The 18,803-nt window shown below is 48.4% G+C and overlaps 1 protein-coding gene across 1 annotated transcript in view; it reads right to left on the minus strand.

The window, feature by feature from the left end:
- Positions 1-18,803, minus strand: part of WNT2 (Wnt family member 2) — a 44,085-nt gene that overhangs the window by 8,139 nt on the left and 17,143 nt on the right. Inside the window, 1 exon segment of the mRNA NM_001171042.1 lies at positions 7,373-7,637. Within this exon segment, the coding sequence (NP_001164513.1) occupies positions 7,373-7,637 (265 nt within the window).

Below are 18,803 nucleotides of genomic sequence, written 5' to 3' on the forward strand. Positions count from 1 at the left end.
TGTGATGGCTTGGAGTACTCCACAGGAGACATTTAAAAATATTTTCACTTAATGGCTCAATCATTAAAGTCTCTCCAACTGATATTTTTAGAAGGATAAATGCATTCACATTTAACACAAGTCATGTTGCTCTGTAACACTCTCTCTGCACTTTGATTTAATAAGATACTACCACGGTGGACCCTTGATAGCCTGACTTCCCTTTGCTTGATGTTCATGAAGTGTGCCCAGATGCATGGCCTCCTGGGGTAGGGACCCACCCGAACTCCAGATGCAGTGTTGCAGACTCAGACCCCAACTTTTGTCATCTGTACCCCAAACTCCTAGGAGATCACCTGCCTAAACTCAGAGTCCACAAATCCAGGCTGAGCCTGGAAGGTTCAGTAACATCTGTGCTGTGGCAAGTGTTGCTTGCAGCCAGCCAAGTATATCTGGTTCCTCCCTCTGTGTGCTGTCTCCACCCTGCCTGGCACAACACCTGGCCCAGGCCTGGGGAGAAGGAAGACCTAAGAAGCAGCGCTTCCGAAGAGCAGGAGCTGAGACTGTTATGCTGTAGACAATGCCGAGGGGACTTTACAGAACTGAGCATCCCATCCACAGAGCGATAGAATTAACAATGGAGTCAGGGTTCCCAGTGTAAAAACATTTCTGTCTCCACTGACATGTATCTTCCTGACAGCAGAGGAGGAGCAGGGGGCTTTGGCTAATAGTTCCCAGACCATACCTCCTGGGCCTGGAGGAAGGCCTCTCTCTCTCCAACCTCTCTCTCTCTCCAACCTCTCTCTCTGCCCATGCCTCTGGAAATTCTTGCCACTCCAGGCTGACAGAGGCCCATATGTTGACCATTAGGGCATAAAGCAAGATTCACTTAAGCCTGTCAGCCAATAGGCTGTTTCTCCTCTGGTTGACTTACACATTGTCATCAATGACACAGATTTATTGGGGGAACAAAAGAATGTTAAAGAGCAAACATGGGAGACCGCATATCCATCTACTTGCAAGACTCTCGCCTTCCTCACACTGTGGATTGCACAGCAAAAGCTACTTAGGAAAGGCACTGTCTCCACTCATCTCACGTGTTTCTAGTCAGTGTTTTTCTAACTTGGAGCAGCCAGATTGCACAGGAATGCATGTCCTATTAAATGAGCAAATCCTAGAATGAATGAAAGTCATTATGATGAGACCCTGTGAGCCTTTCTGGATCTGGCACCACGTAGCTTACCCAGTGTGTTTCCCACTGCCTGCACCTGCACCCGCTGACCAGGCTGTCTTCCCACTATCCCCTGCCCCTGACACGACTCTCCAGTGTCACAGCCATGGAGACAGACTCCTCAGAGAGCTGAGTCATTCTCATCTGCTGCACTGGCCTTTCCCCTCCATCCTTCCAGATCCAGGCCTTCTTTATCATGGTCCACAGGGCGCCATGCGCCTACTGCTTATCATGCAATAGGGCCCATGCACTGTCATTTCCCAAGCATCTCGTCTACCCAAGGACAGGCATTAGACTCTCTCCTTTCTTCTGTACATGGCATAGTGCTCACATGGTCAGCATGCATTTTCTGATGGATTAAATTAAAAACAACTTCTAAAAAATTAAGATCAGTCCTCTCTTTGCCCAATGAGGGTACTCTTATTTCTACCACAAGTGACTGTCCAGACCTTGAGTGCTTTAGTGGGAGAGGCAAGTTAAACCTTTGTTGCAATTCAGATCTCTCTATGGTTATACAGGGAACACACACAAGGAATGTGGCTCATTTTTGAATGTCAGAAATCCAGAACAACAGCTTATAGGAGTTTGTGGCATCCTGATAACATCCTGCTATTGCAAACTTAGAACACAATTAGTTAATAATTCTTCCACTTATTGAATTATAGGAACCATAGAAATTACTAGATGAAAACACCCATATCTTAATAAACCAGAGAAGTTAATCTGTCCATGGCTGCCAAATTAGTAATCAGTAAAAATAGTAATGGGTACAATCTGTGGCACCAAAGTCTTCTCATTGAAAATGCAAGGCTTTCCCTAATAACTTGAAATTTGCATAGCTTTAAAGAAAAGATTAGCTGGTATAAAATGGGTTTCCTGGGGAAAAGCTTCAACAAAGTAAGCAAATTCATTCCTTTATAGTATGCCACCCTTTTGTTTGCACCACATGAATATGGTAATTAGAGAAGAGTTTCTTTATGTTTCTATAAAAGGACATCTATTTAGTAAATGATTTGCTGTTAGAAGTTCAAATTATGATGAAGAATGGGAAATAAGAAAAATGAACACTTGTTTTTTTCTGGAAAATTTTTTCTTAAAAAAAACTTCCTGTTTTTCGTGTTCACAGATTCAATCTGACTGCCACTGTCAATTAATTCAAATTAGGGTGCATTTTATTGAATCCTTAAAATATGGTTATTCCACTAAGTCTACATTGTGAAAAATAGCACAGATTTACAGATCACGCCGGCAACAGAAAACGGCACTGGGCATAAATGCATTTTGCTTATGCTGACAATGGACTCAGATGAACAATCTAGTGATCCCACTGACAGCAGCAGTAAGTAAAAAAGGCCCCTCCAAGGCTCAAAGAACGGAGTGACAGGTGGCAGCTAGAAGCAATCGAGTCAGCTCCTACACTTATCTGAGAATTTTTTTTTATCTCATCCAAGGAAGTGATCGGCAACTAACATCTTATGTTCTGTAAATGCCCACTAATGCATGTGAATATGAGAAACAGTTTCATTCAACAAATTAATTAAGAGTAAACGGAAGTGTTCCTAGGCTGTGTGTGATGAGGGGATCAGTGAGGAGGGAAAGGGGTACTTGGTAGTTCCCCACAAAAGAAACCAAGTGATCAGTAACCTGTGGTGCCTCACCAACATGCCTAGGAATTTACCTGATCTGAGCAGATTTTGTGTGGTTCTCAATGTGCTGTTCCAGGGAACATGGCACAAACAGTTCCAGTCATCATGGAAGACGGCCCAAGTACGTGGGCCCCTGCCACCCACACAGGAGACCAAGATGGAGTTCTGGGCTCCTGGCTTTGGCCTGGACCAGTGCTGGTCCTTGCAGCCACTTGGGGAGTGAGCCAACAGATGGAGGATCTCTCTCTCTCTCTCTCTCTCTGGCATTCTGCCTTTCAGATCAATGGAGGAATCTTTACGTAAGTTAAGTCCTGTTGGCTGCTGTGCTGTTTCCTTGATGTTTAGCATCTCATGGGACACAAGCACAGCGCTTGTGATGGCCTGAAAACCAGGTCACACCATAGGGCATCTGTGGAATACCCATCCCTGGCCACCCTGATAGGGATTGTGTTGCCATGGGTTCTGAGTTCTGTTTGCCAAATATGACTTATGCGGACCAACCAGACAGACTAGAGAGCTTACACCACTCGCAGCCTCAGCTACTAGCTGGTTATCAAGTGTTCAGCTAGCAACGAGTTCAACAACTGTTGAGTTCTATTTGTTTTCTGAACTTGACTGAAGAAGACGTGGAGCTGCCTGCTTCCTGAAGCCGGTGGGGAGACCGCAGGGTGACCTCTGGCCTAGGTCGGGGTGTTTGCATCGTAGCCAGTTGAAAGTGGCCTGTGATTAGGTGCAGATGCTCTCTCTGGAGAGGAGGCAGCATTCCTTCCTGAGAGATGAACCTATCTCTAACTGAAGGGCTCCTTTGATTTACAGATGCCTGGGGCAATGACCAGAGTAGATAACCACAGAACCACAGAATGCTCATCCCAGAGAGCCCAGCTTTCAAGATCTAGCCTCTGATTTGGCCTGCAGAATGTCACATGCACATCACACGACTGCATGTACTCCAGATCTGAGCTGCATGGGGAGTATTTATAGTTGAGCGTCATAGGGCTCACTTTCTTCAGTTGAAGACTAGGGGCAAATGTGCTTTGCTGCTGCTCCTGCCATAATCTATCTTCCATAATAGGTTTTTGGGTTTACCGTTTCTTAGAAATAATTAAAGACTCTGAAACTCTTGAAAACTTGAAGGGCTCTTGGAAAGGGGTTCAGGGTGACCTAGTGGAAACGTGGATGAAGTCTGATTGGGTGAAGTCTGATTGTGGTCACTTAGGCTCTTCTGTCCATAGGCACTCCCATTATGTTGCCGTGTGCTAGTGTCACCTCTTTATTACACGGCACCTCCCTCTCCCACATATACCTTCAATTTCAGGAGGTCAGTAGCATGGTGAGAAAGCCGTGCTGTTGTGTAAGTTTTCAGGATCTCTTCTCTGTCACTGCTATGAAAAGGCACTGACAGTGTGCAGCACAAAGCCTGACTCTTAGAAAGATCTCAACCAATGTGGCCCCCATTCGGCCCCGGCTAGATCTGTCCTCACCCGGAACACCCCCAAGCACTTGACTCTGAGGTTCTTCTGGTCAGTTGAGCTAATGTGGTTATGAAATTTCAAGAACTTGCTAGAAGGCTGATTTTTGTGACCTCTGTCAAGCTAATTCCAGCAAAAGCTTTGATGGCTAAAATCACTGTAAAGTGTTTAGTTTTGGGAGGAGGACACGTGTAGATCTAGGGCGTTAATGTGAAAGAATAACCTCACACTGAGCAAGCTTGGGCAGGAAGATTTTTGGGGTGACAGTTATCTGGAGCTCCTTAAATAAAGAAACTTTTTTTTTCCTTTGTCACAGATCAGGTACTTCCTCTTGCACCCCCTGCCTGAAGAATGTCTCCCGGGACTTCTGATCTACTAGGGAAAGCCAGGGATCATGGACTATCTAACTCAGGAATTTTTCAAACTTTGATGGGCTTAAAGTTGGAAAGCTTAGAGAAAGTCAGGACCAGGCCTCGCCCCAGCCCCAAGTTCTGATTCTCTGGGTCTCTGAGGGGCCCTGATTTAGAAAACAGTGGACTAGACCAAATGCACATGATTTTAGGTCAGATAAGCAAAAATAAAATCAATTAAGAGAGTAAATAAATTATACAGCTTCCTTCAGAGAGCAGGTCTCTGGAGCTGTGTGCCTTGGGCCTGGTACAGCTGGAGACAGAGTAAAGTGGCTATAAGGACAGACTCCGGTTAAAACTATCGCTCAGCCTCTTTCCAACCTCAAGTCATTGGGCATAGTCCTGAACCTCTCACAGCTTCCCCTTCCTCTCCCATAAAATGGGGTCAGAATACGTAGACTGATCCTTGCCACGGGGTGGGGTCTACAGATATGTCTGCTACTTTAGGATCCAGAAACAGAATTGCGTTCTAGTGTAGGGCGTACAGGAAGCAGAGTGTGCAAGAATAACTCAGTAATGTGAAGAGGCAGTGAGGATTACTCAGAGTTCCTTAAAAACAGGGTCCTTATTTCTCTGACTACCTGTGAGGTAGCTGATATGACAAAGTATAACTGCATCACTGTGAAGTCTTGTAATTCAATGAGCTAGAAATGATGTGCTGGGGAAGCCATATCCTTTACATTTGAAATAAAATCCTTGCTTCACAAGGTCTTTACATACCCAGGTCTTGCAAGACAGGGAGAGGCAAGTGTGCAGAGTCAGGGTCAAAGCACAGGCTCAGGTATCTGTCCCCTCCTACACATGAGCTCTGGGAAGGTTCATTCGCGTCTCTGAGCTGTACGGTGGGGACGATGATGCCTAGGGCTGCTGATCTGACTTCAGAAACTTAGTCTGATGCTTGGTTGGTGCAGATCATCCAGGAGCCACTTTCTTTTTGTTCATGCGTGTGTGTGTGTCCAGTTACTAACTCCAGTGCAGTGATGTCATGGGGCTACCGCAAGGTTTCCATAAGATCTTGCGTGCAGGGGCAGGTTAAGCTGCTGCTTGGGACACCTGTATCCCACTCCAGAGTATGGGCTGAGTCTCAGCTACTCCACTTCTGATCCAGTTTCCTCCCAATGCACAAGGGAATGCAGCAGATCATGGCCCAAATACTTGGGCCCTACCTCCCGTGGAGGAGATCTGGGTGGAGCCAGGCTCCTGGTTTTGGCCTGACCCAGCCTCAGCAGTTGCTGCCATTTGGGTGAGTGAAACAGTGGACAGAAGATCACTCTGTCTCTCCTGCTTCTCTCCCAGCCACTGTGCCTTTCAAATAACAAATAAATCTTTTCAAAAGAGATCATGCACACCGTAATCTCAGTCCACTACCTGCGCATGGGTTATTTAACACCTGGGCCCTATAAGGATCCAGGTATCATCAAGCGCACGCTTGGTTTGCAGAGATCGGGGTTAAACTGCTAGCTAGGGGCAGAGGGGGAGCCGGCCACTGGGACAATCCTGTAGCAAAGTTCAGGTTTCCCGGTGGTTCTGTGGAAAGCTTGGCCTGACAGGTCGGAGCACTCTTTAGTGGTCCCAAAGCATGTCAGGAATGCAGGGGGCACAGCATCGGGTCCTTCTGCTCTGTGTTCCTTAATCCACAGGCTTCATGTCCTAACCTGCTCGGGGCAACAGAGAACCTGCTCATCGCACCATGAAGCAAAGACGGGCACTCGGGGGCAAAAACGAGGCTTGGGCATTCTTCTGACATTCCCCGTTCGTCTTATTTCTTGGTCAGTCTACTGTTAGAAGTGACTGCCATCTGCTCTGTGTGACTGGATCCCTCTGCAATTATTTTGGAATGGAAAACGAAGTCTGAATTTAGATGAGAGGGCAGTTTTTATTCTGATGGATGAGTTCTCTTGCTTTCTACCAAGTCTGAGAAACTGGCTTGAGCCACAGTGAGCTGTGGGCTCCCATCAGTTCTTTGCACTCATCCTTATTTGTACTGGAGTCTGTGCAAAGGATGAGCTAAGCCTGGGGTTCAGTGTCAGTCGGGAGGGGTGAGAAGCAGAGAAAGCGCATGTGTGAAACCAGACAAGGGGAGCAGGTGCTCTGCCGAAGCTGACCGCATTCCACATTCAGGATGGCGAATGGAAGGCAGGGTTGTGGCTTTAACGAACGAGGTGCCTCATACACAGCCCTTAGCACAAGAGAATGTGAAGTAGGGCACGTTTCAGAAGAGGCTACGCCGAAAGCCTTGGGACCCTGTCCCATGGTCATGAAGGTGGGAAGCCATGTGGCAAAGCTCTCACCTCTGGGCCTCTAGGTTATAGGAAAGGTGCCAGGTGGCCACACAGAGCACACAAGTGCACTCATCAGAATTCTGCTTGGGGTGAAGAATCCCGCTAACCTGCGTATGTTTGATGTTTTGCCCGCGTACGTACATTCTTGTTGGGTTTCCATTTCTCTGGAATCTGCACATGATCCACCCAGCTCCTTGCACACTTTGAATATGAATTAGAAGGGATGTGAACTTTGAAACTGAAGGCCACAGGCTACCCTTGGAGAGCCGGCACTGATGACACAGAACCTCACGCCAATTGTGGAGGACCCATCGCCACAAGGACGCGGGGCTGTGAAGGAAGTGTTTGAACTTACCTGCCTCTCGGTCCCTGATACAGTAGTCTGGAGAATTCTCAAAGTACACAAGGTCATTTTTCGTTGGCTTCTTAAACCTCTTGTTAGCCACAGTGAAACCAGTGCCATCCTGGTTCATGACGACCTGGATGGCTCCATTGTACTTCCTCCAGAGGTAATCGCCCGTTTTCCTGAAGTCGGCCATGGCCAGCCAGCACGTCCGCAGAGTACACGAGCCGCTCACACCGTGGCACTTGCACTCTTGTTTCAAGAACCGCTTTACAGCCTGCCAGAGAGGACAGGGGCAAGGTCAGAGGAGGTGGCCCCAGGCCTGTGACACCTGCTACAACTTCCCTTACCACGGAGCAAGCAGGATGCTGGATCCTGGGGCTAATGACTGGGGGACGAGGAGGACGGATCACTTGTTGCTGCCAGTTCTCTTAAGCTACGTGCAGAGAGGAGTAGACCCCTGCTGACTGAAGAGAGGACAGGGCTGAATTGAAGAGGGAGGGAGTGACTTAAGAGTATTTCCTAAATAATCAAAGCTTTATCATATCAAAAATGCAGACCCTTTCTCAAACTAACAAAGGAATTGCTAAGTGATCTTTCAATACGCCAGGCACACTCAGTGTCACTGTTGAGGGGTTGCTGTCCCTGTTGAAGGCACTGGGCTGGTGCTCTACACCCACCGTCTTAGTGACCTGAGTCTTCCTAACAGCCCTGTGTTGCCTTAGGCAGCAGATGGTCAGGGAGCATGACTTAGAGAGGTTGTGGCAGCTGTCCAAGGGTGCCTGGCTACTGGCAGATCATGCTGGGTGGCACGCAGAGGCCAGGCAGCCGCCCTGTGGTTGATGTAACATTAGTTATAGAGGCTATACCGCTCAGCTTGGGCCCAGATATTCGGCTTAGAAGACAGGGCTGAATTTGCTGTCCATTCTTAGAGAGGAAGTAGAGGAAAGCCCATCTTGGCTGGCTCCCAACACGGAAGTCTTTCTCCTGGGGGTGTGAGCGCTGTGGACAGAGCAGGGATTGGGGGGAGGGCATCTAGAACTCTCCAGGGGTCCTGCTTTGGATTTGAATGAACCTTGCCCTGACCCCTCTGCCTCTGGCTTGCCTTCATGCAGAAGCACCTGGTGGTCCTCGAATCAATCAGAGCACCCAGGGCCTGGGGAGGGAAGTGAGTGACTGGCCCGGGGTCCAGGGCTGGAATGTGGAACGGCTGGATACACACGTGGATGCTGAAGTCTTTCCCACTCAGTTTGTACAAATGAATGGATTCTGCTCAGAGCACTCTGACCCAAATCTACCCCTTGGTCCCTTTTCATGGTCCACTACTTTCAGAATTGTGTTTTTCCCTCCGCATGGCTAGCATCATCCCTTGTTCAGATCATCTGTTCCCCCAAGTCAGCTAAGTATTAAAAGAGCTTTTGCTAGTACACTGACAGTTAGGGGCAGGGCCCATCAGACACCCAAAGCCACATGAAGCAACCAAGGGCCATGCTGCAGGCCACTGACCTCAGAGATCTCACTGGACTGCGGCTTTGAACCTTGGCTCAGTAACAGGACAGGGAAAAGCCTGCCTGTCAAGGCCTCCATCATCTTGATTTGTGTCCCCCAGTCAGGGGGGTCTCTGGGATGAGGGTGGACAGCTCAGCAAACCCCCTAGATGACAGACATTCTCCAAAGTGCTGCTCTGACCAAAATTCTTAGGGCAACTTTTTTTTTTTTTTTTTGACAGGCAGAGTGGATAGTGAGGGAGAGAGACAGAGAGAAAGGTCTTCCTTTTTGCCGTTGGTTCACCCTCCAATGGCCGCCACGGCTGGTGTGCTGCAGCCGGCACACCATGCTGATCCGAAGGCAGGAGCCAGGTGCTTCTCCTGGTCTCCCATGGGGTGCAGGGCCCAAGCACTTGGGCCATCCTCCACTGCCTTCCTGTGCCACAGCAGAGAGCTGGCCTGGAAGAGGGGCAACCGGGAAAGAATCCAGCGCCCCGACTGGGACTAGAACCCGGTGTGCCGGCACCGCTAGGTGGAGGATTAGCCTAGTGAGCTGCGGCACCAGCCAGGGCAACTTTTTTTTTTTTTTTTTAATTGAAGGTGGGAGATTCAACTCTGCTCATTCTCTGAGCTGCTGCTGTACTTGGCCTGGATGTGGGCTACATGGCCTGAGCATACAGCCAGAGGGAGCTCCCCGCAGCTTCTGTGCCCACCCCTTGCCCTGCCAGGGCACACACAGACACTGGTGTTCCAGCTGCCTCCCCAGTGGCCTGCCCCCTGGTGGTTTTGCCCTGGTGCTCCACCTGGTCTTGCCTCTTACGCAGGCTCTAGTTTCTGTCTGAGTCTGTACTAGAACCAGGGGTACAGAGGTGTTCTTCATTCCAGAATGTCAGTTGCAATGGGTCCCCGTGCCTGGAAATGTGTCAGAAGTATTCAAGAGCTGAAGGGGCAAGGATGGCCACGACCTCATGGTGGCCTTCTGTGTACTCAGGGGAACGCATGCACAGTCCTCCCAGGCCCGGCCTTGGTGCCGGCTTTGCTTCTTAGAGCGGACTCTGTTATATTCGAAATCTGTCCTCTTCAGCAAGGGCAAGGAGAGAGAAGCAAGCAGGAAGAAGTCTCCCACTCACAGCACCCCAGGATCTTCAAAGGATGTCTTATGTCGTAGAACAAAGTCCTCCCAGGAACAGCACTCCGCTATGTGCTCACCTCCTCTAGGCTTTCTATGCCAAGTGTTTGGGCAGAGAGGATGCGTGGGAGCACAGGCCTCTGGCACAGCCACGGCACTAGCAGGGGCATCTTGGTTCCCCACTGGGCCCCCCACAGGCCCCTCCTGAGGGCTGTGGCAGCCCCATTCAGAACTGACACCATCCTAAGTGTGCTAAGTGCTTGGCAGCTCCTCATGTGTGCTCCCTCTTCTAAGCATATTCTTGCTAAAGCTGCTATTTACACGTAAGTCATACCCCCAGCTTTAAAAGTCCCAGGAGAAGTGGGCATCTGGCCTGCCAGTTAAGACACCAGCTGTGATGCCTACAATCCCACAGCAGAGTGCCTGGGTTTGAGCCTTGGCTCCAGCTCCAACTCCCTGTCAGTGCACATCCTGGGACACAGCAGTGATAGCTCAAGTACTCCAGTTCCTGCCACGCACATGACCTAGACTGAGTTCCTAGCTCCTGGCTTTAGCCTGGGCTAGTGGATGTGGATTCGATCTCTCTCTCTCTCTCTCTCTCTCTCTCTGCCTCTCAAATAAATAAATAAATAAAATTTTTAAATGACAGGAAATATTACTGAACTCTCTTCGTCATGCTAAGTTTCCATGTTATAAACTTCAAAGCTGACATTTTAACATGAAAATACTGATTTGAAAATGACTCTTCTAAATAGGCCTTATAAATCCTTACAAACACGTGTGGTGGCGACAGATGCTGTTGATCATGTGTGTAGCCACCATTTCCTGCCTTTCCTACCAACAGCTATGTTCAGGTGTTGGGCAGCAGAGAGGTCAAGCTTCTCTCTGACCTCACAGTGGCCTAAATGAATAATAGTAATCTCACTCTCCCACCATTGAATTTCTTCAGCATGGGGCAAGTGGTAATTCAATTTGGGCTGATACGATATTAGGAGAAATCAACCTGCAAGCTTGGAAGAAAGGTTTCTTTACTCTTTAAAATAGATAATTAAGGGAAAAGGTATTTGGCCTGGCAGGTTAAGACACCTGCATCCCATATTGGAGAACCTGGGTTTGAGTCCCATTTCCACTCCCAACACTGTGGGAGGCAGCTGAAGACAGCTCAAGTAGTTGAGTCCCTGACACCCATGGAGAGACCTTGATGCTTGGCTTTGGCCTTGCCCAGCCCTGTCCTGTTAACTCCTTGGGGAGTTAACCAGCAGATGGAAGCTCTCTCTCTCTTTGCCTCTCACATAAATCAACTGCTAAAATTGGAGGGGATAGGGTTGGTGCTGTGGCGCAGCAGGTTAAAGCCCCAGCCTGCAATGCCAGCATCTATTATGGGTGCCAATCTGAGTGCTGGCTGCTCCACTTCCAATCCAGATCACTATTAATGTGCCTGGGAAAGCAGTAGAAGATGGCCCAAGTCCTTGGGCCCCTGCACCCACGTGAGAGACCTGGAGGAAGCTTCTGGCTCCTGGATTCGGATCAGCACAGCTCCAGCAGTTGCAGCCATTAGAGAAGTGAACCAGAAGATAGAAGACCTCTCTCTCTCTCTCTCTCTGTCTCTACTTCTCTCTAACTCTGTCTTTCAAATAAGTAAATCTTTAAAAAAATTAAATTGGGGGATACATGAGAGACACAAAAGGACAAATATCTTTTCTCTGTCTGAGGTGCTATGTTTTGCAGTAGTGACTGCAGGCCAGGAGGGCAGTTTGGTGCAGAATCAAAATTCAGCTGCAGATGAAGTGTTGGGCGATGCAGGAACCCAGGCTCTGGAGGGTACAGTGGTGCTGCTGCTGATGGTGCACACTTTGGACCCGCCCTCCCTTATTACCGAGTGCTCTGAAACTGTAACTGAACCATTGCAACCGGTTATCACAGTCGGGTCTTGACTATAGATCCGTTACAGGCCTTATCTGACCGTTAACCTTGGGAGAGAGGGAACTATCCTCCCTGCCCCTGGCTTGGCTCATGTCCCCTGCCCGGGTTGTTAACACACGACTGGCTCGTGCTCAGTTACACACAGGGATGACCTCCACCTGTTCTGTTGGTTGGATGTGCAGACTTGAACTTCACCCTGAAGCAGAAAAAACCCTACTCAGAGATCAAGGGGAAGGTGGCCCCTTTTGGAAGCGCAGTATAGGTATGATTTGGGACTGAGACGCTGCCAACTGGGCATCCTAGCTTAGAGCAAGCCCAATATTCAGATGCTATGAGAACACTCTAACGGTAACAACCATTTATAAAGCCTTTCACGGGTGCAGGATGCACACTCGGTGGTTTGTTTACCTGTTGTCTTATACAATTGTCACAGTGAGGGGAAGCAAGCTGTTGTCTCCATTCTAACATGCTGAAAACCTGGGCCCAGGGAGGGGAGGAGGAAGCTCCCAGGAGTCACTCAGCTGGACCGCGGCAGCACTGGATGTAACTCCAGTTCTGTGCTCTTTGTAAAAGCATACTTAACATCTTAATTTGCATGGTGATTTTCTGAAAGTTTGAATTATGCATACTCTACTTCTCTCCATTCTCATGAATAATCAAGAATTGACTGGATAATCTAACAGCCTGGTTACAATGGGAGGAGGGGAAGAGCAGAAAGACAAACAGCAGGGATTACACTGTTTTCCAAACTAATAGTCATCACAAATTTATTACACAATGAATTCACAGAAGAAATACAAAGCACTAATAAAAAGGCACACAAAAAATGTCCAACTTCATCATAATCAGAGAAGTGCAGACTGAAATAATGTGATACTGCAATGCATTTGAGACAGCAGTTAAGATGCTGCTTGGGATGCCCACATCCTGTATCTGAGTGCCTGGGTTTGAGTGCAGCTCCGCTTCCCATCCAGCTTCCTACTAGTGTGCACCTTGGGCAGCGGCAGGTGATGGCTCGAGTACCTGGGTCCTTGCCACTCCCTTTGGAAACTGGCATAGAGTTCTGGACTCCTGGATTTGACCTGATTCAACTCAACTCTGGCTGTTGTGGGCATTTATTTGGGGAGTGAACTAGTAGATGGAAGATTCTCTCTCTCCTGTCAACATTTTAAATGTTCGTATCCTTTGGCCTGGTTATTTCCCTCTGCTCAAGTTTTGAAGGACACTCATCCACAAGGAGGTTCATTGCTGTGCAATCAACAATAGCAAAATATGAGCAAAAGCCCAGATGAGATCAACAGGAACATGATGAGGCAAATTGTGGTCTATACCCAATAATGGAATATTAGGGGGCTCTGAAGAATGAGGACGGTCAGTTTTACAGGCGTGAAAGGAAGTCAAGAGATGCAAGCGAAGCGCAGGGCCCTGCATGTGGCACGCCCCCCTTTTAAAGGCCTGCAGGTGCCAGCACACAGAGGAGGAAGGCAAGAAACTTTGTTTTACAATCTGGCTGCAGCCTAGGGTACCTTTGGTCTAGGAAGTGAGGGGAAAACAAACAGGTACAAACTGCTCCACATACGAAAACAATGGGAATCTGAGACTGCTCCTTGGCAACTAGAGAGAGGGGAGCAATGGTTCTCATTCCTGACTACCCATTAAAATCACCTGGGGGTCGTTCCAGCCCACGTCAATCAAACCCTGGAGTGGGCGTGGGGCCCAGGCCTTGACGGCACTTTCTGTTCTCCAGGGTGATTCCAGCAGGAGCCGGGGAGAGAAGGACCTCAGAACCCAGGAGCCCCCGGGACAAGGTAGGAGAGCCCTGCCAGGGGCAGGCGTCCTGGGACACGTGGAGGGCTGGAGTGTGAGAAATCCCGCCAACTGCGCTGACATGACATTGCTAGGAATGAAGAAAACGGAATCTTGGTTGTTTCCTACCCCGTGTTAGAGGTCTGAACCTCCAGAAAATGTTTGCCACAAGCAGTGTTCTCTGCTGGAGCTGCTTTATGGGCAATGAAGGGTGGGTGGCAGCTGATGAGTGGTGGGTTGGGTGTGTGGGTGGGGTGGCGGGTGGTGGGTGGGTCGTGTTTTAGTGTGGGTCACAAGTCACAGGTTGTGTTTGGGTTGGTAGGTCATGGGTCATGGGTTGTGGTTGGGTTTGGGTGATGGGTCGTGAGTAGCTGCAAAGCAGTGGGCAGCTTCCCTGTGGTCTCAGTGGCGCTGGGTGGGGAGTGGTGGTTCCTCCTCCACAGCTGCTGATGGAGGGGGTGGAGGCATTTTATTTGGGCTATACCAGGAGAGGCCCGAGTGAGGACCTCTAATCTGTAGCTGCTGTGACGTCTCCCACAATTCATCTAGAAGCTGACTCTTAAAAAAATGAAAACAAGAAGCATCCGCCATCTGGTCAGGCCTCGGTATCTGCAGGGCCCAAATGCATGGAGCTGCTTGCAAGTGTTTAAATGCAATTCCAGAAAGTTTCCAAAAGCAAAACTTGAATTTGCTGCTCCCTGAGCACTGTGCTGACTCCCCGGAATGGTGTGATGCCTGGGTGCTCCCTGCTGTAGCTTGCACTTCACAGATCCTGTCTCCTGCCTGTCCCTGTGCTTTCCTACTTGTGTGTAGTTAGCCCTACTGAACATGAACAGACTTCTTTTTTATTGCCATTCCTCCCTAAAGAATAGAGTAAAACTGCTATTTACAAAGCATCTGCATGGCAGTGGGTATTACAAGTAATCCAGAGATAATTTAAGGTGTGTGGAAGGATGTGGGTAGGTTGTATACAAATACTGCACCCTTCTATATAAGGACCTAGAGCATCCTCTGTGTTTCGGTCTCTGCAGGGGGCCCTGGACCCAGCCCCCCTGTGAACGCCAAGGGCTGACTGTGTTGTTAACTGCATGACCTAATGCTGTGCCAGGACTGCATGTAGTTATTTCTGGTCCATTACACAGTCTACGTAATGAAGGATGTTTGGGGTTTTCTTGTTTACTACCAGTCCCACTGAGTACACCCTGCTCACAATTATTCCACCTGCCGCATCACCTCCCTCTCACTTCCGGGGAGCCTGTGGACCTGCATCCTCTTGTTCCCACCTGGCCTGGCTCCACAGCTGAACCCCACCATTATGCCCTCCTTGACCGGCTGCTCTGCTCCAAGCCCCGCTTCCCTTGTTCGGCCTGTTGCTGCTTTTTGCTGCAACACATTCTTGAGCAACTCGTCCAAGGTGCACCGAGGATACATTCTCTGAATTCTTACGTGTCTAAGATGTCGTCATCCAGCCTTCACACTTGATTAATAGCTTGGCTGGGTATAGAATTCTGATTGGAAAGAATTTTCCCTCGAAACATTGGAGGGCTAGCCCCACAGGCTCTTGGCCTCCAGTGGTGCAGGTGGGAAGTGTGATCTCTGACCGATTCATTGGAAAACAGATTTTGGGGGGTTGTTTTCATTTCACTTTGTATTTTGTTTCCTGCAAAAGCTTCTAGAATTTTCCCTATTCTTAATGTTCTGAAATACCACAGTGATACTTCCCCCCATTAATCCTGTCCTTTTAATCTGAACACTCATGCTCTTTGCATTCTCTTTAATAGTTTTCTCCTCCCCACTTTTAGAAATCTATCTCTATGGCATTCTAATTAATCAGTGGCTGAACATTCCAAATCAATCCTGTATGACTCTTACATTTTCTATCATATTTTTTCAATGCTCACTCCTTGGCTTCTTGAGGGATAAATTCCATCAGAATAACCCCGCTGGCTCTCTCCACCCTCTCTCACTTCTCCCCTGAGCAGGAGACTGGTGAATTCAGGGAAAGAAGCAGGACTTATGGGCCGGCTTCCTTCTCTCTAGGACTCTGCCAGACTGGGGAAAAGATGGCGCATGATCTGCACCTGCCATCCAGCCTCAGGCCTCCCTTGCAGGGGCTGCAGTGCCCAGCTTGGGCCAGTGTGAGTGCGTCTGCCCAGCTCAGGAGTGGGTGTCAGAAAGCTGGGTGCTTGACACTGTACCCACCAGTGCAGTGCCTTGTTTTTTCCAGTAGAGAAAATGCCATTCTTTACTGCATCCATCTGTCCATTTTTTTCCTGGGTTTCAAACTCAAGTGGAAAAGGGGAGGGCTGTTCTGGGCCCCCTTAAGCTCCATTTGTCTTGTGGGCTTTTTGTCTTACTTGTGGGAGATTTCTCCTCCGAGCTCATTCTTGTGCTCTGGTTGTCACTTTTCCAAAGCCTCCATTCTTATTTATGAATGTTAATATCGTCTTGTATCTTTGGGAGGAGACTAATTAGGCTCTTTTAAAATTCTCTTCTCGTCCCTACAATTACTGCTTGTTCTTCTGGAGTCATTTTCTTGCAATTTTTGGTGTTGTTTTTTCTTTCATGCTGCTGAATTTAATCTAAGAGATGACAGCCCTTGGACAGTCTCTAATTTTTTTTTTTTTTTTGACAGGCAGAGTGGACAGTGAGAGAGAGACAGACAGACAGAAAGGTCTTCCTTTGCCGTTGGTTCACCCTCCAATGGCCGCCATGGCCAGTGCGCTGCGGCAGGCGCACTGCGCTGATCTGATGGCAGGAGCCAGGTACTTCTCCTGGTCTCCCATGGGGTGCAGGGCCCAAGTACTTGGGCCATCCTCCACTGCACTCCCTGGCCACAGCAGAGAGCTGGCCTGGAAGAGGGGCAACCGGGACAGAATCTGGCGCTCTGACCGGGACTAGAACCCGCTGTGCTGGCGCCGCAAGGCGGAGGATTAGCCTAGTGAGCTGGCAGTCTCTTCATATTTAAGAATGAAATGGAAGGCGACTGGAAACTCTGCTTGTGTAGGTGGGGCTTGCGGAGGGAGAGAGCTGCTTCCTGGTGGGAGGACTGCACACCTGCTAGGAGACGGGAAAGCCTGGGAAGTTCAATGCCAGACTCCCAGGAGTTAAACTCAAGGGTGCAGGGGAAGGACCTGGGACTCCGTATCCCTTGGATTTGTCAGTTAACCCCAACCTTCAGGCCTATGCTTCTCTCCAGTGCCTTCCTACACTGGGAAATTTTCTCAGAGAATCTGGGCTCCCACCCTGGTTGTTACCCCATCTGATCTGCCTTCTTCCCCTTCCCTGTTTTTATTTTTCTAGATTTTAGCTTCTCTAGCCTTCTTTATCAGTTACACTTTCTTCATTTGCTTTCCATGTTCCAGAAACTCATTGAATGCTTTCATTTCATTGACTAATTCTCCTTATTGTCGACAGAAACCACTTTTAATTCCATCACTGTCGTGTCAGTGTGAGTTGGCAGGAAGAACATTCGGGGTACTTCAAAAAAATTGTGGAAAATGGATTTCACAGGTAACTTGTTTTTGGTGAAAAAGAAAATGATAATAAAATCAACCAAATAAACCTTTGCAACTCGTGCATAGTTTTTTCCTAATTTCACTTCATGAGTTTTTAAAGAATCCTTTGTATGCATGGATTCTAAGTATTTTTTTTTTTTTGCACCCAAATAACTTACATTCTAATTCCACTGCTCACAAACTTTTAGAAGCACCCCTGTATGTCCTGTCCGCAACCTTGAGTCAGATTGCCCTTTGAAAAGTTCTGGGAGTAGACAAGGATTGTGAGGAAGAAAATCTTCCCATCTTATGCTGCACATTTTTGCACTGTCCAATTTGTTGTTTTTGTTCCTGTGGGCCAGTACTGTTTGACAACAGAGAGGAAGAACAGGAAGAAGAATCCATTACCATGACTACTTGTCTCTGTCAGCGTTTTTTTTTTTTTTTTTTTTTTTTGCTGAAAGCTTCGTTCAGAACTATGCCCACGGGCCATACCATGACACTGTTAGGTCCTAGATTCTGTTTTCTTTCTTTCTTTCTTTCTTTCTTTCTTTCTTTCTTTCTTTCTTTCTTTCTTTTTTTGACAGGGAGAGTGGACAGTGAGGGAGAGAGAGACAGAGAGAAAGGTCTTCCTTTGCCGTTGGTTCACCCTCCAGTAGCCACCGCGGCCAGTGCGCTGCAGCAGGCGCACTGCGCTGATCTGATGGCAGGAGCCAGGTGCTTATCCTGGTCTCCCATGGGGTGCAGGGCCCAAGTACTTGGGTCATCCTCCACTGCACTCCCTGGCCACAGCAGAGAGCTGGCCTGGAAGAGGGGCAACCGGGACAGAATCTGGCGCCCCAACCGGGACTAGAACCCAGTGTGCCGGCGCCACAAGGCCGAGGATTAGCCTAGTGAGCCGCGGCGCCGGCCTCTGTTTTATTTCTTGAGCTTTTCCTAGATGTCCCTAGTTCCACTTCTTTCTTCTTTGATTCTTAATGCAAGTTTGCTGTCAAGATTCCATTTCCAGCCTTCCCTTTGGCTCCTCTGCTCAATTCTCACAGCCACCGTGGTCAGCACCCCTCTTGCTCAGCTTGTCTACTCTCAACATGTGCCTTCACCCCATCTAATTTTTCCTCTGTTGCACCCTGTCAGTACGTATGTGCTCATTTGATCAGGCTACTTGAAAAAGGCAAATAAATCTGATGTTCCCTAAGGACAGTAGTATTCTTTTAGTATTTAGACTCATAGAAACCACTTTTGGTTCAATATATCTTTTCCTCATTAAAATTCAATAGGGTCTGGTGTTGTGGTGCAGTTGAGTTATGCCACTGCCTGCTATGCTGGCATCTCATATGAGCCCTGGTTTGAGTCCCAAATGCTCTATATCTGATCCAGCTCTCTGCTAAGGCACCTGGGAAGGTAACAGAAGATGGCCCAAGTGCTTGAACCCCTGCCACCCATGTGGGTGACTTGGATGGAGTTCCAGGTTCCTCGCTTCTGCTTGGCCCACCCATGGCTGTTGCAGCCATTTGTGTAATGAGTCAGCAGATGGAAGATATTTCTCTCTCTGACTCTAACTCTGGCATTCAAGTACATAAAAATAAATCTTGAAAATTAAA

Source organism: Oryctolagus cuniculus, chromosome 3, assembly GCF_964237555.1.
Source record: "Oryctolagus cuniculus chromosome 3, mOryCun1.1, whole genome shotgun sequence".
NCBI lineage: Eukaryota > Metazoa > Chordata > Mammalia > Lagomorpha > Leporidae > Oryctolagus > Oryctolagus cuniculus.